Source organism: Centruroides sculpturatus, unplaced genomic scaffold, assembly GCF_000671375.1.
Source record: "Centruroides sculpturatus isolate CEXI.00-Female unplaced genomic scaffold, Cexi_2.0 scaffold31, whole genome shotgun sequence".
NCBI classification, from domain to species: domain Eukaryota; kingdom Metazoa; phylum Arthropoda; class Arachnida; order Scorpiones; family Buthidae; genus Centruroides; species Centruroides sculpturatus.
In genome coordinates, this window is record NW_019384496.1 from 1 (window position 1) to 26,614 (window position 26,614).

General features: G+C 28.6%; 3 protein-coding genes across 3 annotated transcripts; 1 reads left to right on the forward strand and 2 right to left on the reverse strand.

The window, feature by feature from the left end:
* The first annotated feature begins 768 nt into the window (after positions 1–768).
* Positions 769–3,856, forward strand: LOC111621932 (cytochrome P450 3A9-like). The gene is made up of 9 exons (XM_023364181.1): positions 769–867; positions 936–1,052; positions 1,186–1,274; positions 2,432–2,574; positions 2,665–2,780; positions 3,165–3,243; positions 3,323–3,483; positions 3,551–3,639; positions 3,709–3,856. The coding sequence occupies exons 1-9, from the start codon at positions 799–801 to the stop codon at positions 3,854–3,856; spliced, it is 1,011 nt and encodes a 336-aa protein (XP_023219949.1). The 5' UTR covers positions 769–798.
* Positions 3,857–4,245: 389 nt separating this feature from the next.
* LOC111621912 lies at positions 4,246–16,307 on the reverse strand. Its single transcript, XM_023364163.1, has 29 exons — positions 16,215–16,307; positions 16,055–16,127; positions 14,159–14,255; positions 14,043–14,095; positions 13,877–13,973; positions 13,686–13,802; positions 13,538–13,626; positions 13,016–13,158; positions 12,830–12,945; positions 12,685–12,766; positions 12,441–12,601; positions 12,287–12,375; positions 12,072–12,215; positions 11,729–11,891; positions 11,595–11,660; positions 10,763–10,836; positions 7,544–7,640; positions 7,410–7,462; positions 7,242–7,338; positions 7,045–7,161; positions 6,887–6,975; positions 6,480–6,622; positions 6,278–6,393; positions 6,133–6,205; positions 5,892–6,052; positions 5,726–5,814; positions 5,102–5,245; positions 4,872–5,034; positions 4,246–4,801 (listed from the first exon to the last, which is right to left on the reverse strand). The coding sequence occupies exons 2-29, from the start codon at positions 16,120–16,122 to the stop codon at positions 4,706–4,708; spliced, it is 2,997 nt and encodes a 998-aa protein (XP_023219931.1). The 5' UTR covers positions 16,123–16,127; positions 16,215–16,307; the 3' UTR covers positions 4,246–4,705.
* Positions 16,308–17,361: 1,054 nt separating this feature from the next.
* LOC111621913 lies at positions 17,362–26,387 on the reverse strand. Its single transcript, XM_023364164.1, has 26 exons — positions 26,348–26,387; positions 24,936–26,261; positions 24,554–24,862; positions 24,314–24,468; positions 24,043–24,247; positions 23,954–23,965; positions 23,773–23,837; positions 23,603–23,696; positions 23,369–23,523; positions 23,206–23,274; positions 21,808–21,925; positions 21,581–21,739; positions 21,436–21,508; positions 21,243–21,366; positions 21,107–21,163; positions 20,979–21,028; positions 20,768–20,894; positions 19,533–19,543; positions 18,959–19,095; positions 18,836–18,899; positions 18,689–18,755; positions 18,501–18,583; positions 18,295–18,433; positions 18,132–18,221; positions 17,991–18,051; positions 17,362–17,726 (listed from the first exon to the last, which is right to left on the reverse strand). The coding sequence occupies exons 1-26, from the start codon at positions 26,385–26,387 to the stop codon at positions 17,716–17,718; spliced, it is 3,801 nt and encodes a 1,266-aa protein (XP_023219932.1). The 3' UTR covers positions 17,362–17,715.
* Between the last annotated feature and the right edge of the window lie 227 nt (positions 26,388–26,614).

Genomic DNA, 26,614 nt, shown 5'->3' on the forward strand with positions numbered 1-26,614 from the left:
GATAAGAATAAAATACAATACCAATATAGCCCTATCGTTGAAAAAATTCGCTTATTTTTGCTAGCCTCGAGTTTTGCTTAGTAGAAATGGCTAAAAAGTGCGCAAAATACGTACGGAAATACGGTATTACAGCACCACGTATATTGGACGACCACCTGTCTAAAAGACCACTTTTTGAAGGAACCGTGGGTGGTCGCCATAGACAGGTTTTACTGTACATAATAATCAAATTAATAGGCTAAAAGCAGTATTAAAGCAGTTAAGATGGGATTGCAAAGCTTCATTATTGTTGTGGTTTACTATCTGTTTTATCTAATAATTTTTGAGTTAATAAAATAGTATAATTAATTAACTAAACTTTTAAACATTGATTTGAAGTATAATGTAACCAAATTACATCACAGTATTGCGTCGCTTGAAGTACGTAGGAACAGTAAACTGTAGGATTACAATACACATGCATATTATGCAGTCTTTGGAATCGGACTGTATAATCAGTATTATTTTTTATGTTTCTTTTACGTTGGTATTTCCGCACCTATCTCCGTTGTATGTCAAGTACTAATATGAATACGTGACTAACCTAAAAATATTAAATTCTTCATGTATTATATAAATTGCAATGAAAATTCCTTTGGAACAAGCGGCATGATTCCGTTGATCCATTATACGGAAATATGAAAAACAGAGTGTTAATAGTAGTCGTTTATTCTAACTTTTTTGAAAATTTGCTTTTCTGTATAATATAGAAAGTTTAAATTTTATTTCAGGTTTTATGAAGGCGCAAATCCAATTCTTATGGTAGCTGATCCTGAACTGCTAAAAAATATTCTAATAAAAGATTTTCATGTATTTACTGAAATGAGAGTAAGTTGATTCTTTTATCCCCATCAAATTTATGTAATTTCGAGAAATCAACTATTGTCTACGTTTAGGGGTTAAGGTTTGGAGATCGTTTCATAGACAGAATGCTTTTCGTTCAAGGAGGAGAAAAATGGAAAGAATTAAGAACTATTATGTCGCCTACTTTTACATCAGGAAAATTAAGAATGGTATATTTATTATTAATTTAAAAATCGATAAGTATAAAATACTTCTAAATATTAAGAAAGTTATTTATTAATATAATAAATTACAAAATTATTCATTAGTAAAATTTATTATACACGAAAATTCATTTTTCAGATGAACAAATTAATCCACGAATGTACTGAAACTCTTACAGAAAATTTGGAAGAAGCAGCTGATAACAAAATGGAAATCGATGTTGGAAAGTAAGATTTTATTGTTAAATTATTTTTGTAGAAATTTTAACAATAAATAATTTAGATGTAACTGTAAATCATTGATATTAACAAATTCGTTATAGAACGTTGTTTTATCGTAATTTAGAAAGTTTTAATTATATTCCAAGTTGGTTTTTATGAAAATGAAAAGTTTTTATTAAGGTCCAACTTCGATTCTTATAATGGCCAATCTTGAACTGTTGAAAAATATCGGCTATTAAATGAACAACAGGCTGTGGATAAGTTAGTTTTCTATATTTGATTTATTATATTTAATAAGCTTTATTATGATTGTGGTAAATTAAATAATCAAACATTTTTGATAAGCGGAAAAAATAGTTATACATTTTCATAAACAGATTTAAAAACGGTTTATTATTATTATTATTATTATTTTGTTGATATTAGCACAATATTAAGATCAAACCACCAATCATGCGATTTAATTTATCTGTATTAATCACGCCGTATACCTCAATTCTGGTGTTTCTTTGTAACTTTTCTTTGTAACTTGAGTATTATAAGAATGTTAATAACATGTTCGTGTAAATTAAACCCTCGATTTAACAAACTTTGGATTTAAGAGACAAAAAGTTATTGTTTTAGAGAAGTTTAGAATCGTTTGTTTCAATAAACTTTAAGAAATTAAAGCATTTTATTCTTTTTTAAAATAAATTTAAATGAAAAACAATAATGTTTACATTAAAAGAACTTTGTGTTAACCTTAAGAAATAATAGAAAATAAAAAACTGTGACCGAAACACTTCATAGTTTCTATCGTAAATTCTTTTTTGTATTGTAAACAGACATTAATTTTTGTTGTGGGTATAAATTATTCAATGTACTATACATTGTAATGTAAATTAAAATGTAATACATCCTGCACATTACAAGTTCGTTATTAATACAATAGAACCTGTCTATCTTGAATTTCAAGGGAGCGAGAAAAAAATTCGAGATAGACAGGCAGGTTTCGAGATTTAGAGGTTCGTACATGGTAAACAGTAATAGATTTGATTAGAGGTATGGTATTTTATCAATACAGCAACAAGTACAGATATAAATTTAAATATGATAAAAAATTGCAGGCATTGCTACGATATTACAAAACATAGACTACATTAAGTTAAAGAATATTGTTTCAGATATTTTGGTGCATACGCGATGGATGTAATTACTAGATGTTCGTTTAGTATGAAGGTCGATTCTAGAAAAGATCCAAATAATCCATTAGTTACGGCTGTCAGGAAAGTTGTTAGTCCGACATCGTGGAGATTTATGCTCGCTAGTAAGTATGAATATTTATCCATTATACATGTAAAATATAAAATATAAAAGAAAGATTAATTAACAATAGAATTCTTTTTAATATTTTCAGTTTTATTTCCTGATTTGGTAAAATTAATACGGTTATCTGTGTTCACTCCTTCCATAATATCATTTTTTGAGAATCTTTCGACGCAATTAATCAACGAAAGGAAAAATTTGAGAGAAGTAAGAATCTTTATTCAATTTGTTCAATAACCAAAGAAATTCATTCATTTTTTTCTAGTTTAAAGCAACAATAAAACATAAATGTAAAGTTTAAACATTAATATTTTTAAAAATTACTGTTTACAACACATCTTACTTTTTTGTCTGAAATTTTGTAATATTTGTCAACTCAAAAACGTTAATACTAATATAATGTAATCGTGTTCGTCAGTGCACTAGATGACGTGGCAAAAGTGTTATGGGAGACACGACGTCATTTACTAAGCGTATATAATTCGAAGCTCACATGATCCTGACAGCCAAATTACATCTCAGGCGCTCATAAAAATTCTTAATTATTACATAGTATATGTTTATAATTAAATTCATTCTATTTTCTGTTAGGATCAGAAACCAAAGGATTTTCTTCAATTGTTATTAGATGCAGAAAGTGAAGATTCGAGTAAAAAGAATGGAAAGAAAAGTAACATTTAACACGAACATACTGATATCATAAACGTCGTATATTCTGAGTGCAAATTAATTTTACTCTTTTTTTTCAGAATTAGAACTAGAAGAAGTGGTTGCACAATGCATAATGTTTTTTATTGTCGGTTATTTTACTACAGCCGTAACGATTACTTTCGTTGCTCATCAACTTGCGATAAAACCGGAAATCCAAGAAAAACTTCTTAAAGAAATCGACGAATCTTTACAAAATAAGGTAAACGTATATATCAATATTTTCTGATTCATTTCTTATGACTGAAGAAACTTAATTATATTTACAGAAAGAAATAGAATACGACGATATCGCTGGACTGAAATATTTAGATGCAGTGGTGCAAGAGACCCTTCGATATTATACTCCAAGTCCAAGGTATATTTTTAAAAATTGTATATTATAAACATAATAATATATATATTTTTATTCAAATTTATAAATTAGATTGGAACGCCGTTCGGTAGAAGATTATAAATTAGGGGATACGGGAATTGTAATTCCAAAATCGACAATATTTGCTGTTCCGATCTACTCACTCACTCACGATCCTCAATATTTTCCAGAACCGGAGAAATTCGATCCGGAAAGGTAAATTCTTTTTTCAAATATGATTTTAATATGGAAAAATTGTTTTGACGATTTTCGTTTACAGATTTATGTCCGAGAATAAGGATACAATACTTCCATTTACAAATATTCCGTTCGGTGAAGGTCCAAGAACTTGTATTGGTAAAAGATTTGCTTTGATGGAAATCAAAATGGGTTTGGTTAAAGTATTACAAAATATTACATTTAAACGAGGAGTTAATACAAAGGTAAACAAATTTCGAGTTAATTGAAGTAATATATTCAAAGAAACTAATATTTGTATTTTATGCTATTTTTAGGAGGAAGTTGAACTTGTTCAAGGGAGAGGTCTTCATCGTCCAAAAAATGTCATGCTGAAGATCGAACGTAGAAATTAATATGTAATAAAAGTATGGAAATTTCATTTTATTAGCTCATTTTCCTGAATTAAAGCCACGTAATTATATTTATTTGTGGCAAACTTAAAATAACAAAGAATTAATTATTTTGTATTGAAATAAGTTCAATTTGTAATCAGTGTGTTCGAAGGTGTATTGAAAAATTTAAATTATAAGAAAATAAACATTTAAATCCTTATTATAAACTTTTAACATTTCAACTCATTATAGATTTAATTCATATTTAAATCAATTAAATAACACAGGATTACTCTACTCTTTTCTTGGACTAATACTGCAGAGAATAAAACAAAACTAAAAATATTCATGAATAAATTAATTTTTAGAAATATCATTTTTAACTGTTAATTCTAAGATATTAATTTTTTAAAATTAGAGCCTACTGTTAAGTGAAATGAAGGACAATCATGTGACTAAATAGCCATAACCATACAATAGAAATATAATTAAAGGTTTCATTTTCTGATTACTTTATCTTTTCTCAACTCTAATTTAAGAAATGCATTCTTTGGATAATGAAGGACTTTGGCGGCATCTAGTTCAGGTCGATCCTAAAATCAAATTAAAGTAAATTTTTAAAATGCTGTTTCAACAGGCATTCATTTATATTGTAGTCATTACCTTTGTGTTCGTTCCTCTTCTTAATCTGACACATTGTAAAACTTTAATCAGAGCTATTTTTATCTCTAGCATGGCAAATTTCATTCCTAAACAATATCTAGGTCCTATTCCAAATGGTAAATTAATATAAGGAATGATATCTTCTTTATTTTCTGGTAAAAACCTAAATATATATATATGAAATATGAATAAAACAATTTTGAAAGCGTATATATGAATTTAGAACTTGCCTTTCGGGAATACATCTATCAGGATCTGAGAAATATTGAGGATCCCGACATAAAGCGTAAATAGGCATGCCTACAAGAGAATTTTTTGGGATCAATATTCCTGTATTACTTAGCATATAATTTTGTGTTGCCACTCGTTCCAGCCTGGAAATATATATATTTTTAATTGAGGAGATGGCTATTTGAAAATTTTAAGATTTAAACTAGACAATACACAATATATTATAGAATATAATTTAGAAACCATTATATATAGATACTATATAAGTATAATCTGTACAGGATACATTGAACAATACTATATATCTTAAAATCCTCATCTTAAAGAATAGATTTATATATTTTATATGTACGTATATCATAATCTATAAACTAGAATTTAAAAACTAATAATCAGACATAAGAATAAATATTAAGAATAAGAAGATAATAATTTTGAATACATCTTACAATTTATTTTTTCAAGTACAGTATATAGAGACAAATGTATACAATACACAAAGCTATATTTTTTCTATGCATAGATTTTTAAAAATAAAAGAATAAATGATTAAAATAATACAAATTTCATTTAAGTTATAGTGTATTAACGTTTTCCTATGGTATACGTTTTTTAAATAATACCTCGGTGATGGCGTATATAATCTGAGTATCTCTTGAAGAAACGCGTCTAAATATTTCATCTCAATAACTGATTCATAATCCACGTCTTCCTATAAAATAATTTGTTAAAACATAAATTTAGACAGAATAAACTACAATTTAAGATAAAGAGTTATTAAAATTTTACTTTATCCTTAAACGTTTCATCAATTTCTTTTATAAGTTTTTCTTGGATGTTTAGATGTACAGCAAGTTCATACACAGCAAATAAAAATGTAGCATTTGTTGTAATGTAGCCTGCGATGAAGAACATGATGCATTGGGCTACTATATCCTCCAATTCTAAACCTAACCAAATCACAAATCAGTTTATGTGTAGTTTTAAACAATGTTAAATTATAAAACTATAAATAAATAATATGTTCTACTTTTCTTTTCGGCATTATTAACGTCTCTCTCTAGATTTAAAAGAGACTGTAGAAAGTCGTTTGGTTTATCTTCCTGTTTAAAATAAATTTCCATTAAATGTAAATGTAATGCAATTTATAATAATCATATTTACATGACACATACATCTTTCATTTTCTTCCTTTGCTCGATCACTTCCATTATGACTTGCTTAAAAAATTGGGATGTGGTAGGATCAAAGAATGATAAACGAAGGGATTTAGCCAAACCAGGGAATAAAACTTAAAAAAATAAAAATAAAAAAATGTTTCCTTATAAAAATTTTATGATTTTTAAATTCTATTTTAATATTAATAATTTTACTTGCTTGATAAATAAACTCTCCATGGAACAGGACTCATAGTTTTTCTGACAGCCTTTACAAAAGGATTACTTGGATCCTTTCGCGAATCTAATGTAATACCAAAAGCGCATTTAGCAGTAACATCTGTAATATACGCACCAAAATACCTAAAAATTACATATATATTTATAATTAAGTAAAATATAAAGAGTTTTTTATGCTATACAGACCTACATTTGAAATTGTAATAGAAATTAAGTAATATTTTACTTCTGTAATTTAATATTTGTTATATTATAGGCTATACATATTACTAACCTAAATAAAGAAAACAGTTTATATTTATTTTGAAGCCGATTTTCTACCGAAAACAAATTTTTAAATTTTCTTACATAGCTATTAAATTACATTATAGTTTAAACAGAACTTACTCATCAATATCAACTTCTATTTTATTTCCAGCTGCTTCTAAGAAATTATCGATTAATATTTGGGCACATTCATTAATTAACTTTGTCATCTAAAGGATATAAGTCTACCTCATTAATATCGTATTTAATTGATGCAGTACGTGTGTTTAAATACTTACCATCTTCATTTTACTAATAGTGAAAGCGGGAGTCATAATACTTCTCATGTCTTTCCATTTTTTACCGGTTTGTACAAAGAGCATCCTGTCAATAATTGGATCTCCAAATTTAAGATTCTAAATAATAAAACTAAAAATTGTTATTTGTATATTATACTATAAAATATAACTATAATGTTTTCTTTTGCATTTCATACTCTTAAATCCATAAAAGATTGAAAATCTTTTACTAAAATATCTTTCATTAAATTTGGATCAGCTATCATAAGAACTGGATTTGATCCCTCGTAAATTCTGAAATGAAACAAATTATATTTTTAATAATTTAAAATTTCAGAATCCTCTCAAATATAAAACTTCTTTACCCAAAAATTTTTCCGTATTTCTTGTACCATTTCTGCTCACGTACACCATGAGGCTAATATAAGTATTCATTTTCGTAAATAATAGCAATAAAGATGCAAGAAGTTTTGTAATAAATTTGTAATGAAAAACTTACAGTGCTAAAATCTAAACGCATTGATCCCGTGAAAATCATTGGAGGCACTTCAGGTACTCCGAGTTTACTCCAATATCCAAAATATCGTGTTAAATAACTAAAAACGAAATCAAAGTATTGATATTTACTTTAATGGAATACGGTAACTCAACACATAGAATCCTCTCGGAAGGCATTCTACTGTCTAAGAAGGATGCTTTCCGAGAAAACTCTGCAGGAAACTATCCTCTATTTAGGTATTACGAACGTGAAGAAAATCCAGAAAACTGTACGTAGTTATTTCTTTAGTGAGGCACGTTACCGGTACTGCCTGCTATTACCCCGCACCACAGAATAGTTTTATACTTTATTTGAGGAAAGGTAGTTTAGATTTTTTAATGTCATAATCCATTTAGTAGCCAACATATGGAAGTATGAATTGATGTAAAAACAGCTAAGTTTTCACTAACGGTTCTCGCAATAATGACTAAAATTTAACTTGTGTCTTGGATTCCCTCAGACCCCAGCTTTCATCTGTCTACTCTTCCTTAATCTCGAAAACGGAGTAAGATAGATGAAAGCCGACACTAGATATGGAAAAATTAAAGGCAGGAAGTCCCGATTTAACTATATAAGAATTTTCTATGCAAACAGGAAGTCACATTATTTCAATTCAAAATTTTTCCCTTAAAAGGAATTAGATAAATGACCTGCTCGACTCTATTGCTAACAAGAAAAGTATGATATAAAAAGACAAGACACTATTAATTTGAGGTGGATAGCGTATATTTTAAATTAAATAAATTAAAAATATATGATTAAAAATTGCATCCTGGCATTGTGACGATGTTCAGTAATAGAATATAAATTTTGTTAATTCTAGATAATGCTCCTAGCCATCTAACAAAGCCTAATAATTTGTGTCGAAGCGTTAACAGTGTTTTTCTTACCGTTTAATACTACTTCATTACTCCAGCTTGTGGACCAGAGGAGTGATTTCAACATTTAAAGCATATTACGCACTTAAGCCTTTTATCCCAATTGAAAAACAACAGAAGAATCTTTAATAGAATTTTAGAAAAATTTTACCATAAGAAATACTCTTAAAAACATTAATGAAGCGCGGAGAGAAGTTACGAACTAACACGAGAGCTGTTTGTCAAAGATGACTTTATGAGATCCCCAACAAAAAAGTTAAGAAGATCGTCCTCGTCCAATTCGGCGGTCATCTCTCTGTCTAGTCCTGTCAGTCACCCTGTTCCTACTAATCCAGCCGCTGCCTAAACTAAAGGATAATGAACGTGAAACAATTGTGATTATTAATATCGAGGATTATTACAAAGAGTAGAAATAAGAGACTTTCCTTCTCCTTTCAGTAATCACCAAATTTCAACCGCGAAACTTATGTTAGGCGCGAATAAATTATAGACTAGTCTGCTAGAATATAGTAACTCCTATAGGTAATTTATTAAATGTTATTTGTTTTATTGAATTCAGTAGTTGAGTGTCTTACTACCGGGCCTTCTTGTCTCTAAAGTTTCCCTCCTCCATCCTTTACTCCGTAAAAGTCCTATATACGTGACCGCTCGCGCGGTTTGAAGGCTCCTGTGAGCCGAAAGTCACAGATGGTATCAGACCTGATCCGAGGGGGTGCAGCCGTCCTGTTCACAATTACTTCTGAATGCGTAAATGATTTCCCGTATGTTATTCTCCACGATTATCACGAGTTTCGATTATTGCGGTGTTTTTTCCTAGCAACACTAAACTCAATAACTAGGCTTTTCCTGTACTTTATTACTTTAATAATTGAAGAAAATGTCAGTCAGGGATGTTGTCATGAGTCGCATTAAGTTAAATTGTTTTTAAGCGAGCTGCAGCATTATAGCTCAAAAAATATTCCTACGGACATTTAACAAATATTCGTGTGCAAATCTAACAATACCTCTCTTAAACTGTAATTTGTTATATGGATTTATATTAAAATATTGCTAATTCATTTATGAATATCTGGACTGGATTGGATGGATGGGATAAGGTAATGCAACACGTGTCGATCTGTTACGAAGTGCCTCCCGGGAGAACTTTTTGATAAACTGGCCCATATTTTAGTATTAGGCAAGTGAAAAAAACCCGGAAAACTCCACGCGACCAATCCATTGGTCAGTCGCAAACCCACGACCAGTGTTCAGTGATTTTAACCACTGAACACTGGTCAGTGGTTAAAATCACTGGTAAGCTCTTGAATATCTGGACAACATAAATATATTTTATCAAAATTATGCTAAGGGCCTCATTGAAACATTTAGAGGACAAATGAGGTCCATAGTGTATATGTTGTGCACTCCTCCATTAGTCCCTTAACCATTCGGCAATCGAAAGCTTCAGATTGATATCTCATAAGTCAGTTGAGATTTTTTGTTTCACACAATAAACTTTAATCATTTTTAAGTTGTTAAGTTGTTAAAATTGAAATTTTAAAATAAATTAGAAAGTAATACAATCAAAACGTAGGAAATGAGTTCAAATAAATATAAATTTAATACAAGTAGAAAAACAAATATTATTAGTGAACAAGTTTATAGGTCAATTCATAATCAGCGTTAACCTTGACAAAGAGATAGAATTTTCGTCAAATTCAGAGCATGTTTATCGTTATAATTTGTGATTTGCTAAACATAGAAAAATTGAATAAATATATATATGTCAGTGTACATCAAATAATCTATTTTATATATTAAATAATAAAATATATTCAGGTTATTTATAAAATTTGAAATGATTAAAGTTATTATGATTTTTACATTATTGTTAAAAACAGTAAGCCATAACTGTGCTAAAAAGCGTCTTTATTTTTTCCATAAAAATAAAATAGTGTTTAAGTCTATTTAAAAATATAAAGATTGGCTCCGAACGAATAAACAAACACTATTTATCTCATTTTTTCAAAAAAAAAAAATGGCAATAGGGACCCACTAAGGAGCAGAAGAAGTCCAGTCTACCTACCATAGAAGTTGTGAATGGCCCTGTTTCCCAACCCTACAAAAATTCCTTTAATTACTCTAATTACTTTGTTTTTGATCGAGACGATTAGAAATTTAATTGAGAATAAATTAAAATATAACAAATTTCTTATTGATAAAATACATTTAAAACGGATCGATTTGATATAGGCCTAATTTACATTTTTACTCTCTAAGAAAATTAGTATAAATGATAAAGTAAATAGCATATTATACTTACAGATAAAGTGCTAAGAAGATTCCGAAAAGAATCAAAACGTAATACGAAATTCCATACAGATCAGCCATTTTGAACTAATATACCAGCGCTCTTCATATAATGTTGTATGTGATAACTCTATACCATGTCAATGAATTTCACATTACTGTATTTTGTGAACCTTTATCTAATCGACGCGTAACACGATACAATTTGATTAATTAATGCTTTGATATGAATTGAGGAAATGACGTCTTATCTTAGCCCAAATAAATTACAGGATGTACTGCATCTTGTAAGAAATAAAAAAAACTTTTAACAATAAATTAATAAAATACTTGATCTTATCATTTTAATAATATTTTGAGATTTATATTAATTAAATAATGTTGATAAGACATTATAGCTTATAAACATTCCTTTAATAAATAAATTACGAGTTGATAAATAGGCATTATGTCTACAAAAAATGTGTATTATACAGATTATTTTTAAAATTTATTCTTATGTTAATAAATCAAATATAAAATAAAAATTTGAATGGTCTTTCTTAATATTTTTATTCGATAATAACAAAATTAATGTTTCTATAAAATTTGTTTTAGATACTTTCTGTCGTCGATATAAATGGTACTGTTGATATTTATTTTATATCTTTTGTATATAAATTAAATGTCTAAAATTGAACGTAAGTGTTCATAAATACTAAGACAACTGTTTATTTTATAACTTATAACTTATTACATACACAATTTAAAAATAAATAAACATCGAATGAATAATTTCTAATCCTGATTACAATTTTCGTTGACAGACAAGAATTTTATTAAGTAATTAATTTATCTTCTCTTACATCAAAATTAAGAAACACGTTTTTGGGATAATGGAGCCTCTTGTTTTTATCGAACTCCGGTTGATCCTAAAATAACAAAAAATAATTTAAAGATATTTTATTGCTGTTAATAATTTATTTTATACGTGATTTACCTTTGTGTTAGCTCCTCTTCTAAACCTGACACGTTGGAGTGTTTTTATCAAAGCAATTTTAATTTCAAGAGTAGCTAATCTCATACCTAAGCAATATCTTTGTCCTGCTCCAAAAGGTAAATTAGTATAGGGATAGAGGGTCTGTTTATTTTCGGATAAAAACCTGAAAGATTTATCAGATGAATAACTTTTAAAATAAAATAAATAGGATAAACTTAGATGCTGCTTAAACTAAGCATAACTTATGCTTAGTTTAAGTAATATATAAGTTTATCTAATTTATTTATCAAACTTATACTTATTTACATTTATTAAAAGATTGACATTAACATTAATAGCTTACCTCTCAGGAATAAATTTATCTGAATCAGGAAAGTATTGTGGATCGTGATGTATAGCATATGTTGGAATTGCTACAATTGTATGTGTCGGTATTTTTACTCCAGTATTTTCAAACATATACTCTTTTGTCAATGTTCTTTCCAATCTAAAAACAAATAAAATTTTACAATTGAGTAGATTTTTAAAAGCTAAATATACGATTTATTCAAACAATACCTCGGTAAAGGGGTGTATAATCTCAACGTTTCCTGAAAAACTGCGTCAAGATAATTCATTCCAACAATCGAATCATAATTTATTTCTTTCTAAAAAGCAAGCTGTTTAAGTAAAGTAATAAAAAAATTAATTAAAGTTAATTATAAATTTATACTTTATCCTTAAAAGTTTCATCAATTTCCTTTATAAGTTTCTCTTGAATGTCTGGATGTTTAGCAAGTTCATGAGCTAAAAATGTAAATGTAGCATTTGTTGACATATAACCTTTGACGAAAAACATCATGCACTGGGCCATTATATCTTCAAATTCAAAAACTAATCGAATTGTAATTAATTTAAAATCTAAAATTTATGAATTACGTGCAAAAAAAGCAATGTACTAAATGGAAACAGTGTACCTTTCTTTTCGAACTTTTTTGCAATAATATCATTAATTCGTATTTCCAGTAGCGACTGTAGAATATCATTTGGTTTTTCTTCCTGTTAGAAGTAAATTTTTGTTAAATAATTTATATTAATCATATTTTTATTAATAAAACATACATCTTTCATTTTCTTCCTTTTGTCTATTGCTTCTTCGAGCAATTTCTTAAAAAGTCGTGTTGTAGAACGAGCAAAAACAGATAAACGAAGGAATTTAGTCAAATTGGGAAAGAAAACTGAAGAACAAAAATAATATTTTTATGTAACAATTTTATTGGAATTCTATTTTAATATAAAATTCTTTACTTGATAAATAAACTTTCCATGGACCAGGATTTATAGTATTTCTGGCAGCTTTCACAAAAGGATTATTTGGATCCTTTTGCGAATCTAATGTAATACCAAAGGCACATTTAGCAATAACATCTATAAAATATGCACCGAAGTATCTGTAATGATATACTTTAAGTAAAATCCAGCATATAAATTTTAAATCTATCTAAACTCAAAGGTAATATAAAAATAAAATTAGTCAAATAATATAATATGAAATAATGATATCACAAATTGTTTTCGTTGTTAAAATTTTATTTTATTTATGAGTTTCTACTATTTTATTATAAAATAAACGTTTAAGAATTTACACACAGAACAACAATAATGTTTATGTTAAATTGAGTATAATTATTAATTAATGTATTTTTTTTTTCTATTTTATGTAGCGTCCAGGAATAAAGTGATCCAGTACATAACTGCATAAATAAGAATTATATCCTTCTATCAAGTTCAATTTTCATTCGAGAAGCTTTTAGACTAGGAAAAACTTACTTTTCAATGTCGACTTCTATCATTTCTTCAGCAACTTCAAACAAATTCTCTGCTAAAGTTTGGGCGCATTCAATAATTAAATTGGTCATCTAAAAAGATAAATGTTATTAAAATCTTATTTTAGATAATATTTTTTAATAATACTTACCATTTTTATTTTACTAAAAGTAAAAGTAGGAGTTATCAACACTCTCATTTGTCTCCATTTTTTACCAGTTTGTACATAAAGCATCCTATCTATAATAGGATCGACAAATAGAGGGGTCTAAATTAAAATAACTGTAATGACTATAATGATATATATAAGTGTATATTTTGTTTTCTAAATTAATAACTTACTCTTAAATCCACAAAGTATTGAAAATCTTTAACTAAAATATTCCTTATCCACTTTGGTTCTGCTATCATAAGAACTGGAGTAAAACCTTCATAAATACTGAAATAAGATCAAGTGTTTAAATAGTTTTATAGCTTTAGTACGTTATTAAGTATAAAAATATTTTACCCAAAAATTTTGCCGTATTTTTCGTACCATTTTTGATCTAATTTTCCCATTGGCTGCAACAAATTATTCGAATAAAACGTCATGTAAAGTTTATTAAATTTTAATATAAGACTTACAGTTCTGAAATCTAAGCCTTTTGAACCTGTAAAAATTATTGGAGGTACTTCGGGGATTCCAAGATTATACCAATAATCGAAGTGTTTTGTGAGAAAACTAAAAGAAATTAATTTATAAATATTCATATTATTATATTTTAATAATTAATGTAATACATGTGAAAGATACGAAGTTAAAATATCTAAATTCTTATCTTTTAATTGTAGTTTGCTGTAATTTTTAAGTAGGCTACTGTTTCAAGGTTTAAAAATAAAAGGCATTGAAATTCCTTTCTCGGAAATCAGTAAATATAGGAAAATTTAGAAAAATATCATTTGTTTTCATAAAACTTATTATTTTATTGGTGTTTTTTCGTGTTTAAATCTTGTTATCTTCCAATGAAAACTGCTCACCAATGGCTGAGTGGATAAAACTTCTGGTAGTTGGTTGCTGATTCGCGCCGATTAATGAGCTGCCACGTGAAATTTCCAGGGTTTTCTTTACAAATATAACACTTGGCGTTAGAAGAAAACCGTTATTAGAGAGGTTGAGGCCGAAGTTTTCATCTGTAAAACGTGAACGTCGAACGTCGAGCGCTGCTTACAAGATAGCGGCGCTCGAGTTTGACGTTTACGTTTTAAAGATGAAAACTTCGGCCGCAACCTCGCTATTTACTCTTATTTAGCCCTTGTTTAGATACTTTACGTGTCTTTTCCCATAGAAAGTCTTCCCAGAAGGCAGATCGCATGTGTTTTATTATTCCATTATTCCAATTCAATAGAAATCAAGATAAAAGAATCGTTATATTTATTGAAAAATATACTTAATTACATTTATGATATTATAATATTGTTTTTGTATATATATAAATAAAAGGATAATTTAAATGTTTATTTTGTTAAGAAATTAAATAATAATTTTAATTAACATGATCTAAAAGTAACTAATAAAAATTTAAATAAAGTATACAGTACAATAATAAATCAAGTTTCTAGGACAATAGTTTTAATATTTTATATAATTCCAACTATTAAAAATGAAAAGAATGAATAATTTAATTTTGCAATGTTAAATCTAATGTTAGTCTGTTTGTAATTTAAATCTACAAAGCTATAGATAATTTCTGACGTTATCTTGATAGAAAACACATTTTATTTTTGCTCATTTTCAACCGAAAATCACGTTTCAAAATATAATAATTATTAATATATACTCGTACAGGTCACAAAAATCAATGTTACACGTTAGAATAATTAACACATTTCATAAGAACTTTAAAATAATTAATTAAATTATGCTAATTTTTATCCAATTTTTCAATACAAGTTTTTTATTTTGCATTTATTAATGAAGTGACAAATTTATTTATGTTTGCTTTCCAGGACACTCTGAGTTGTGAAGATCCTTATAGTGAATAATATCAATGCATTCTGTACTTTAAATCTATACGGTATTTATAAATATATCCTGCTGTATTTGGTGCCAAGATGCCCACCCAAAAGTTTCCTCAAAGATAAATGTCTGAAGTCAACATATACATGGGGCCCCCTAATTCAAATTTGCCTTGGCCTCAAGCAACTATAACGCTCCACTGATATGGGAACAAATCTAGAAAGAACGAAAGAGGAGGCCTTTCTAGAAGTAGGCCTTTCTCTTCCCATTTATATAGAGAAGAGAGTACACCATGTTATCAATAGGGACGATAGTATTTCTAAGATTTTTTTTTAAATTTTTAATAAAAAATAACCAATGTTTATACTTTTTATAACCAATGTTTATACTTTTATCATTACTTTTAAATTTGTTAAGAATTTATTATGTTCTTTAAGTTTATATAGTTTAATTAATTATTAAAGAATAAAACTTGTATATATCGTTTATTTAATTACACCAATTAAAAATAAAATCATACTTACAGATAAATTAAGAGAAGAATTCCTACTGGGATTAAAATATAATAAGATATAGGAGTAATGTATGCCATTTATGCTGCAAATAAATTTTTTTTTTCCGCAAATAAAAATTATTTTTTTACTATTTACTCTTTGAATACGTTTATACGATACCGGTACTTACTTTTTAAAAGTTAAAATAATTGTTTGTTAAATTATATTTAAAAAACACGTAAAAATAACTGACATTATACGAGAGCAATTCAATGATACACAATCACAATAACATGATATTATAGTATAAATTTCTTCCTAATTTTCCAATGGCAGGAAATATACTTTATGTAATTTTATATTTTATTTGTAATTTAATAGCAAATCTTATGGTAAAAATATCTCATATACTTCTAAAAAAAATCCAATAAATAAGAACAAAACTAGGATAAAATGTATTAGTATATTGTAGATTTAAGAGTGAAGATTTACAATATTTTTCACCCTGTTTGAAGCTTAATAACTTCTATGCTTTCTGTTGAACATTTCTGAAATTTTGCAGGGAAGTTTGTGTATTAGGGAGATTTAATCTATTAAATGTTGGTGGTTAAAGGTAGATGAGGTAGGAAGATAAAAGAGGTGGTGTGTCATATCTCGAGCAGGGTCGGACTTGACGATTTTACTCGTTATTAGAACTTACAATTTTTTTTAATAAAACCCATTTCTACTCTAAAAAATTAAGCTTATAATAATTAAAAATATAAAAACTTTTAATAATAAAATATCATAACAGATGGCGCCACAAACGCATTTTTAAACGTTTCCGAGAAAGTTAAGCAACTCGTTACTGGATTTTTTTTTTATAGAGAGAAGTAATTCCTTCTTACGCTGAATAATAATATTTTAATTGATGTAAAAACAAATACATAAATAATAATTTAATTAATTAAATATCAAGTTATTCAAATTTTATATATTTGTCGTGTTTAAAATTGTAAAATATATTTTAAATAAAAATTTTAAAATAAAAAATACCATCAAATGTTTTAAATAATGCATTTTAATAATCTTCTATAAGCTTTAATGTACAGTACATGTTTCTGTAGTGCTATTTCATACACACAGATTACACAGAAGTGGAAAAAAAAACGTACAGAAGAATAAAGAATAAAAAAATGTATAATAATATTATTTAAATAATAAATATGATATTAATATTAAAACAAACTTTAAATATCCTGCAGCACTTACATTTTTAATGATATTTTAATATTTATTTAAACCAAATCGATATTTTGTTCCACATTTATTATATTAAATAAATAAGTAAATATTAGAAAATTATATTTATAATGCTGTAGAACAAAGTCTTATTCGTATATTATTTAAGAAAATAATTATTTAATATTTTTTGTAACACACAAAATTGTCATTAAATCTTATTAATGAATATATTTGGTTTATTGGATACATTAAAATTACAGTGAATTTTCATTTACTCGTGTAGAAAACATTATTTTTTTAAAATAATTTTATTAAATTCGTTAACTTTTCTCACCGTATAAGCTTAAAATCTGTTTTTTTTTTTTTTCCTATACACAATCTGTATTTAAACATCTATATTAAAGTAAGGCACATGTTGCTAGGTGTATACACTTTGCACTTCTGAATTTGCCATCTTTTAACTTGATTTATCCTGAAACTGTAATGATTTTCAATTATTATAGATGTAAAAAAATTAAAGTAAACAATAACTAAAAGATATACTGTGGGAAAAAGGTCTGATTTATGTATAAGATGAATAAGTTAGATTTAGATCAGTAATGGGGGCCATCGCTGGCTTAGGCCTTATGCTATAAGACTATAATTTAGAGCCTCGTAATTTAAAATTTCTTATTTGGTAGAGAGAAATGTCCTCTTATATATTATATCTTAGGATATTAACAGATTTGAAAGGCATACTTACATGTTTTTCGATATTTATCTAAAACAGCATTGTCATTATATTCGAAGGGATCCAATGATTTCTGTAAAATAAATTTAAAATTAATTACTTATCTATTTTTAATTTATTATAAAAATTAAAAGAATTATGTTAGATTCATACTGCAGCACTAATTCCTCTTTTTCTGCTTCTACAGATTGAAGAACGAAAATGTTTCGACCCAAAACCAATTATTAAAACAAAAAATATTCCCTGAAATGAAATCATATTAATTTCAATTATTAATAAGTTTTAATGGAAATTAAAAATTATTTATAAAAATTACCAAAGACGCATTTAAAACTTGAAAAACTGGATTAAACGGAGGTAAGTCATCCAGTCGTAAATCAATATAAGTAAAAACTGCACAGACCCAAGTTACCAGAAATAAAATATTAACGATGAAGTGTGTTTTAGCTGCAGAACTAAAATTTTTTAAGTTAATTTATTTAATTTACACAAGAAAAAACGTTCTTTTTAAATTATTCAAACCTTATTTCATTCACTACTGCTGTTTTCTTGATAACAGGAGTGCCAATGTTACACATAGTTAGTAACGACCATAAAAATGCAACCTATCAATCAAATATTTAAATAAAACTCTATAAAATTAATGTAACAATCTTAAAATCGTAAAAAATCTGTTATATATAACAGAAATTTTAATTAACTTGAATTACCGTTGTTGGTGCTAAAATGCTTCCGATAAGTATCATTTTCATTTCGTTCGTTGGTCCAACCATACATCTGTAAACGCGTATATATTTAGGACTACTAAACACAATTAACATTAATTTTTATTTAATAAATTTACTTATTTAATTTACCTGTAATCGTAGCCGTAATCTGTATATAAGACGACCGAAACACCGACAGCTATAGCAGGCAAGCCTATAGAATTATTAGAATTTTATAATCAGCAGTTGAAATAATTAATAAAATTAACTTACCCCAACCAAGAAGTAAATATAAGAAAACTCTTCCTTTAACAACACCAGCTACAATAGCACTGAATAATGCGTGACCTTCCATTAAAAGCCACGCTGAAACAGCGGTGTAGGAGTAATGGATAGTACCTGATAAAATTCTGCATAATAACATGATATTATAGTATAAATTTCTTCCTAATTTTCCAATGGCAGGAAATATACTTTATGTAATTTTATATTTTATTTGTAATTTAATAGCAAATCTTATGGTAAAAATATCTCATATACTTCTAAAAAAAATCCAATAAATAAGAACAAAACTAGGATAAAATGTATTAGTATATTGTAGATTTAAGAGTGAAGATTTACAATATTTTTCACCCTGTTTGAAGCTTAATAACTTCTATGCTTTCTGTTGAACATTTCTGAAATTTTGCAGGGAAGTTTGTGTATTAGGGAGATTTAATCTATTAAATGTTGGTGGTTAAAGGTAGATGAGGTAGGAAGATAAAAGAGGTGGTGTGTCATATCTCGAGCAGGGTCGGACTTGACGATTTTACTCGTTATTAGAACTTACAATTTTTTTTAATAAAACCCATTTCTACTCTAAAAAATTAAGCTTATAATAATTAAAAATATAAAAACTTTTAATAATAAAATATCATAACAGATGGCGCCACAAACGCATTTTTAAACGTTTCCGAGAAAGTTAAGCAACTCGTTACTGGATTTTTTTTTTATAGAGAGAAGTAATTCCTTCTTACGCTGAATAATAATATTTTAATTGATGTAAAAACAAATACATAAATAATAATTTAATTAATTAAATATCAAGTTATTCAAATTTTATATATTTGTCGTGTTTAAAATTGTNATTATCTAGTATAAAATAAAATAGAATAGCTAATTATAGATGATTTTATCGGATAATTTTGAAATGAACTGGGGAATCGATCCTTTGTCGGATCCTTTTTCTAGTTTAGTTATGCTTTTCGCTATTTTTAATTCACAGAAATAATAATAAAACGTTTCTGTGGAGTATCAGAAAAATCAGAAACATAACAAAAATTTCTATATCCAGAAAAAAATTTAAACACAAATATTAAAATAAATTATAACACTTTTTTAAAAATATTTACAGGCTATTAACTTAATAACATTGTGAGAATATCATGTAAATGGTGATGGATGGTGTAGGAGTTATAGCAGCAATCTATCGCTCTGAGGAAGTCCGAGATGAGTCAAGCAGGCGAAAAACCCCAGAAATTTTTCACTGGCGGTCTGTCCCGGACGTGTCGGACTTCGTACCGCATCCCTGGACCCCCAATTGTGGGCCTGAACGAACCCATGATGGATATTTAAAAGTCTCTCTTAGTGCCAAACAAAGTGGAAAAAATCAAAAGTGAGAGAAAAATATTTTTTTTAAATGTTATTAAAAGAAGAGGAATATTTCTATACTAACTTTGATCTTGTATTTGTGCACATCAACAATTCTCAAAGCTCTTTATATTTACTATTTTTAAATATTAAAGTAGATCATATTTAACACTTTAAGTAACTAATCAGTGGAATTTTTGGTATTTTTTAAATGAAAATTAAACTGAAATTTTACTATTAAACTTATTATGAATAAATTTTAATTTATATCATAATTTTTTACAAAGAATGTTATAAATAAAATAATAATGGGTAAAAGTACTTATACGTGTATACCATCAAGAATAATTAATATAACCTTAAGATATATTTAAATCTAAACATTATATAGTATCAAGTGCATATGCAAAGCACATGAATCACGAAAGAAATATATTATTGAAAGGAACTCACGAAAGGTTTTCTTAACTTCGACATCACAGTAAAGATTCCTGATGACTGACAAGCACAAGTCGTAGATTCTTCCGAAGAGTTAACTAATTTGCAATCTTCATCTGACCATCCGCCTTTATCGTCTCGTCTGATTAAAATATTAGAAGTAAATATATGAAGAAGATAAACATGTTCAAAGTAGATTTGTTAAATTAAAAAATAAATAAATTACCCTTTAATTTCCTGGCTTTCTTTCCAACGCACGCAATATCTTTGTTTAATCTGTGGTGCAGTAAATGTTAAATTTTAGAGAGAGAGAGAAAGAATGTAGGTTACATAATATACAAGTATAAGACTCACTTCACAATTTTCAATATCTGATTCAGATGCCAGAAGTTTACGTCCTGTCATTTTTTTCTAAAATATCAAATAATATATCAGCTATTATATATTTTATATATGAATATATTATATAGAAAACAAAAATATAAATTACTTTCTGCTTATTCGAAAAACCCATCAAAATTGGATCATTTTCTAAATTATCAGAACTGGCTTCAGGTACCATCTCTAGTGATGTCACATCACCATCGATAAATACCCATTCATCATCATCACCCCTAAAACAGAATTTAAAAATATAAATTTATAAAATAAAATATGATAAAATTATTTCAGAATTTACTCACGAATTAGAATTTTGAAGAGGTGCAACCGAACTCAAACTGTCATATTTACAGTTCAGTATATGAATACGTTCATCTAAAACGAAACATTATATATAAAATATAGATTAAAATTGAATTTTATTATATTAATATAATATTTACTTACTTGGTTTTCTATTTCCTATAATTTTCGACGAAGCTGTAAGTTGAATTTTTTCTTCGGCAGTTTCATTTTGTTCTTCTGATTGCATATGTTCCGAGAGAGGAATGTTACCATTATCTTCGCCAAGTATCTTTGCTGCCGACGAAACAAAGATCCTGCATTCTAAAAATTAAAAGACTGTAATAGTCTTTATTTTTAATATTATTATTTATTTATTTTATAAAGTTTACCAATATTAAAACATTTCTGTTCGATGACTGTAGGAACTTCCGTGTAATTTGTATCCGTTGATTTTAGCAACACCCAATCCACATACGATTTTACCAATTCTGCGGAACCGCCATTTTTCTATTAAAGATAAATCATTAATGTAAACTAATAATTTTTTAAATAAAATATATGTAAAATTCTATTATGTTTTTTTTTTATTTCAGAAAATCATATTTATTGGCTACGTTCAGCAAACAACAGTTCTAATGGTAACGTTAACTGCTATGTAATAGCAATGAATCTGATGAACGATGGGTCAGGTGATTTTTTTAATCAAGGCTAAAGACCATTTTGGAGAATTTAAATCTCGTCCTTGGCGGCAGGGGATGAGTTCGAAGAGGAGGATGGGAGGAGCTCGCATTAGAATTTCGAAGCAAAGCCCGAAATGAAGATGTTCCGTTTCTATGTAGAGAACATACTCAGCAGAAAATACTCAACTGCTCCAGAATTTTCGAGTTTAGTGAACACAGCACTGCCATTCACTTCTAATAATGGTTCCGAAATGTTAAGTAATGGAAACATGTATGACTTAAATCTACATCTATCTTTGATATAGATATCTATATCATAAAATTTGAATTATACACGTAATATCTATAGTTCAAATTTTATGCGGAAAATAAAATAAAAAATAAAATGCATGTTTTAAATTATTTTAATGTCTGACAACATAAAACTTTCGAAAGAACACATTCGCGTGCTGTTGCTCATTTACATCAAAAGTGACCACAACGCCACGAAAGCCCACGATCTCATTTGTAAAGTGTTTGTTAAAGCGTTTACAGACGAACAAAGATCGGCCAGCTGTTGCAAATGTCAAAGGACCGATAGTGCAGAAGGCAATGTGTTTGTTTGGCGTCATTATGATGGAGATGCTTCCAACTCACATCACCGTCACAAAAGAACATAGATCTTTTCAGTACCACTACGACAACGCGGCATCCCATGACTTTATAGAAGTTGGCCAATCTGGACTAGCATCCAACTTTACAGCCAAGACTTGGCGCCAACTCACTACCGTCTATTCTCACGATATTGTTAATTTACAGTTTTATATCCAACGTTCGAGACCTTCTTCAAAGTAAACCACAGTCATTCTATTCTCACGATATTGAAAGTTTGCAGCAAAGATGGAAAAATATGATCGATATTGATGATGATTACTTTCAAGACTGTAGTCATTGTTGAGTTAATTGTCAATATAGTTCTTTTTTTTCAAAATGTCTAAATTTCACCTTTACAAATATATAAATCTTGGAAATTGTACTGAAAACTCAACACTTTTAACGGTTTCGGTAAAAATTAACATAAAGTATATAATAAAAATAAATATACTTGTTTTAAAATATTTTACGTACTTTATTTATCTCTTTCCAACAGTCAGCATACTTTTCAGCTAAAGCACCGCAAACCAAATTTTGGAGAAGCTGTTAAAGATTTATGCATTTATTATAACAAAAAAACTATTACAATTTTTAAAATAATTATTATAATTTTTACGAAAATGTAATTAACTCTTACTAGATTTATTTCAAAAACTTCTACACTTATATTTTTCTTTCTAGATAAAGTTGTTGTTCTTTCCATTATAATATTAATAATGTTGACCAAACTTGTTAAATCTTCACACATTTTTTCTTCTTTCTCTTCATCAATTTTTTCATCGGTGCTGTTTTCTATTAAAAAAATCACATAAGGATCATATAAAAATATATTTAAATATATCATACCGTTTAGAAATATATCCATTATTACTTTTATCCGCTGGTTCGGGTTCGATTTTTGCGACTTTGCCCAAATGTTTTAGAACCTCGCGTAAAACTTCGGGATTGTCTAAAGGAATGTCTCCCTAAAATTAATTTGATAAGAATATAAATAATTTATTTTAAATATCTTTATTTTAAATTATATGTCAAGGAACTTACCACAAGAGCAACGAGTTTGGCCAGATTTGTTTCGCAGAATAACGGATGAGTTTCTGTATCGCAGTCTAAACGATAAGAAGAGTGGAATTTCATAAAGCGTACAACTTAAATTATTTAAGGTTAAAGTGTGTTTACACTACAAATTCAATAATAATAATAATAAGTTTAAGATATAACTTACTTTTTTCTTCGTCTGAAGCCCAACGAGAATATTGATCATTAGTTTAACGCAAATAAAAGATTTAATAACAATTAATGGAGAGTATTTACCATAATCACCAAGAAAACAACTTGTTTCTTGAGGTGAGAGATCACGAAACCAATACGCAATTTCATCGAGCTCGCAATCAGCAAAATGACTGTAACCAGATCCAACTTTCTTGCAACCAACTGTAACTTCATCTTGTTTCTTTACTTCTTCTGTTAATTCTTCCGGATACATAGTCCAAGCTTCCAATGTGTTGTTAACGTAAATCTGAATATCAATTAGTAATTAATTAAAGAAAATAATCTTAATTTTTGTTAAATAATAAAACTTTACCTTTATGCCATTATCCTTTTTCCATGCTACACCCAAATTACTCCAAGTACTATTCGGTATTGGGCCGGGTGCGCATGCTTCCCATTTTTGATCATTTTTACATAAACCGGCACAAAGGGTAATTTCAGAATAATAAATATACAGTCCTGGGCACCCTATAAAATTTTAATACTTTGTATAAAATGGAAACAACAGCGCCTAAATGTACAAAACATAGAAGATTCTGTTAAAGTTTCTCACCGGAATCGATTATATATTTGCGTCTTTTGCTTCTGTAAAATATAATATTAACCCAAACGCTGAAAGAGAATCCATTTGGACACTGGGTAGGATCTTTCAAACAGTTTTCGTGTCCTTTTTCCTTCGCAAAATTGGTAAATTTAAGACACGCTCCAGCATCATCGGAATCTTCTTCGGAACGAAACGAAGCACCCCAACCTAACCCTATAGGGCCGTTTGCGAATGAAACAGTTTTATCACCTACATCTGTGCCATTTAGTTTCATGTTGGGCCAACAATAGCTTGTGGACTCGCAGTAAGGCAAGCAGGCTAAAAATTAATTACAATTCCTTAAATTATTGTTAAACATTGAGACATTTTTGGCATCCTCTTCAGTACTTACTCTCATTTATTGCAGCTGTAGTAGTTGAAATCGGAGTTGTGGATTCTGTCGTTGAAACGGTAGTAGTTGTGGTTGTTGTCGGTATAATTACCGTTGTCGTTGTTGTTGTAGGTAAAGAAGTTGTAGTAGTTACACTGGTTGTGGTTGACGTTTCTGAAGTTGTTGTTGTTGTCGTAGGAGTAGTTGTTGTTGTAGTTTCAGTTGTTGGAATCGTCGAACTTGTTGTAGGAGGTTTAGTAGACGTAGATTCAGTTGTTGTTGTAGATGTTAAAGCTTCAGTAGTTGTAGTTGTTGGAATGTTAGTAGTTGTGGATGTTTCCACTGGAGTTGTCGTAGATGTAATTGTTGTTGGAATCTCAGTTGTTGTTGTGGTCGGATATTCTGTTGTAGTTGTTGTCGTGGTGGGTATTTCTGTTGTAGTTGTTGTTGTTGTGGTTAGTTTTTCGGTAGTAGTTGTTGTTGTGGTTGGTTTTTCCGTTGTGGTTGTTGTAGTGGTCGGTGCTTCTGTTGTAGTTGATGTCGTTGATGTGATAGGCGCTTCTGTTGTAGTAGACGTTGTTGTTGGAGCTTCAGTGGTTGTGGTTGTTGTGGTACTCGTTAATTCAATTGTTGTCGTAGTTGGAGCTTCAGTTGTTGTTGTAGGAGCTTTTGTTGTTGTCGTAGGAACTTCCGTTGTTGTTGTCGTTGTTGTCGGAGCTTTGGTTGTCGTTGTTGTGGTGGTAGGAGATTCTGTTGTTGTCGGAGCTTTAGTTGTTGTTGTTGGAGGTTCGGTAGTTATTGTAGTTGTTGGAGATTCGGTAGTTGTAGTTGTTGGGGATTCAGTTGTAGTAGTAGTAGTTGGAGGTTCGGTTGTTGTTGTTGTCGGGGGTTCTGTTGTTGTGGAAGTTGTTGGGGGTTCTGTTGTCGTCGTACTTGTTGGAGGTTCTGTTGTTGTGGTAGTTGTTGGAGGTTCGGTTGTTGTGGTAGTTGTCGGAGGTTCGGTTGTTGTGGTAGTTGTCGGAGGTTCGGTTGTTGTGGTAGTTGTAGGAGGTTCGGTTGTTGTGGTAGTTGTCGGGGGTTCAGTCGTTGTGGTAGTCGTTGGGGGTTCAGTCGTTGTGGTAGTCGTCGGGGGTTCCGTCGTTGTGGTAGTCGTCGGGGGTTCGGTTGTTGTAGTAGTTGTTGGGGGTTCTGTTGTCGTCGTAGTTGTTGGGGGTTCCGTTGTTGTCGTAGTTGTAGGAGGTTCAGTTGTTGTCGTAGTCGTCGGGGGCTCAGTTGTTGTGGTTGTTGGGGGTTCAGTCGTTGTTGTCGTCGTTGGAGCCAATGTAGTTGTAGTAGTGGTAGTGGGTGCTAAAAGGAAAAAATTATATTAACAATATAATTTATTTCGTGCTAAAAACGTTCTTATTTGATTAATTACAGAAAAATATTCTTACCTTTAAGTGAAAAAGCATTAATTAATCGTACAAACTCCATCATACCCACCTGAATTAGACGAACCTCTGATAAATAGACTAAACTGAAAAAAATCATACTTAAACATAACACATTAACATTCATTATTTTCATTCACACATGATTTTTGTTGTACAGATGCTTGTCAACTTGTGTTTAATTTATAAAAAATGAACAACTACACAGATAAATCCTCGTTTTATTTCTATCAATACAATTATTTATATTACAGAAATTAATATATCGAT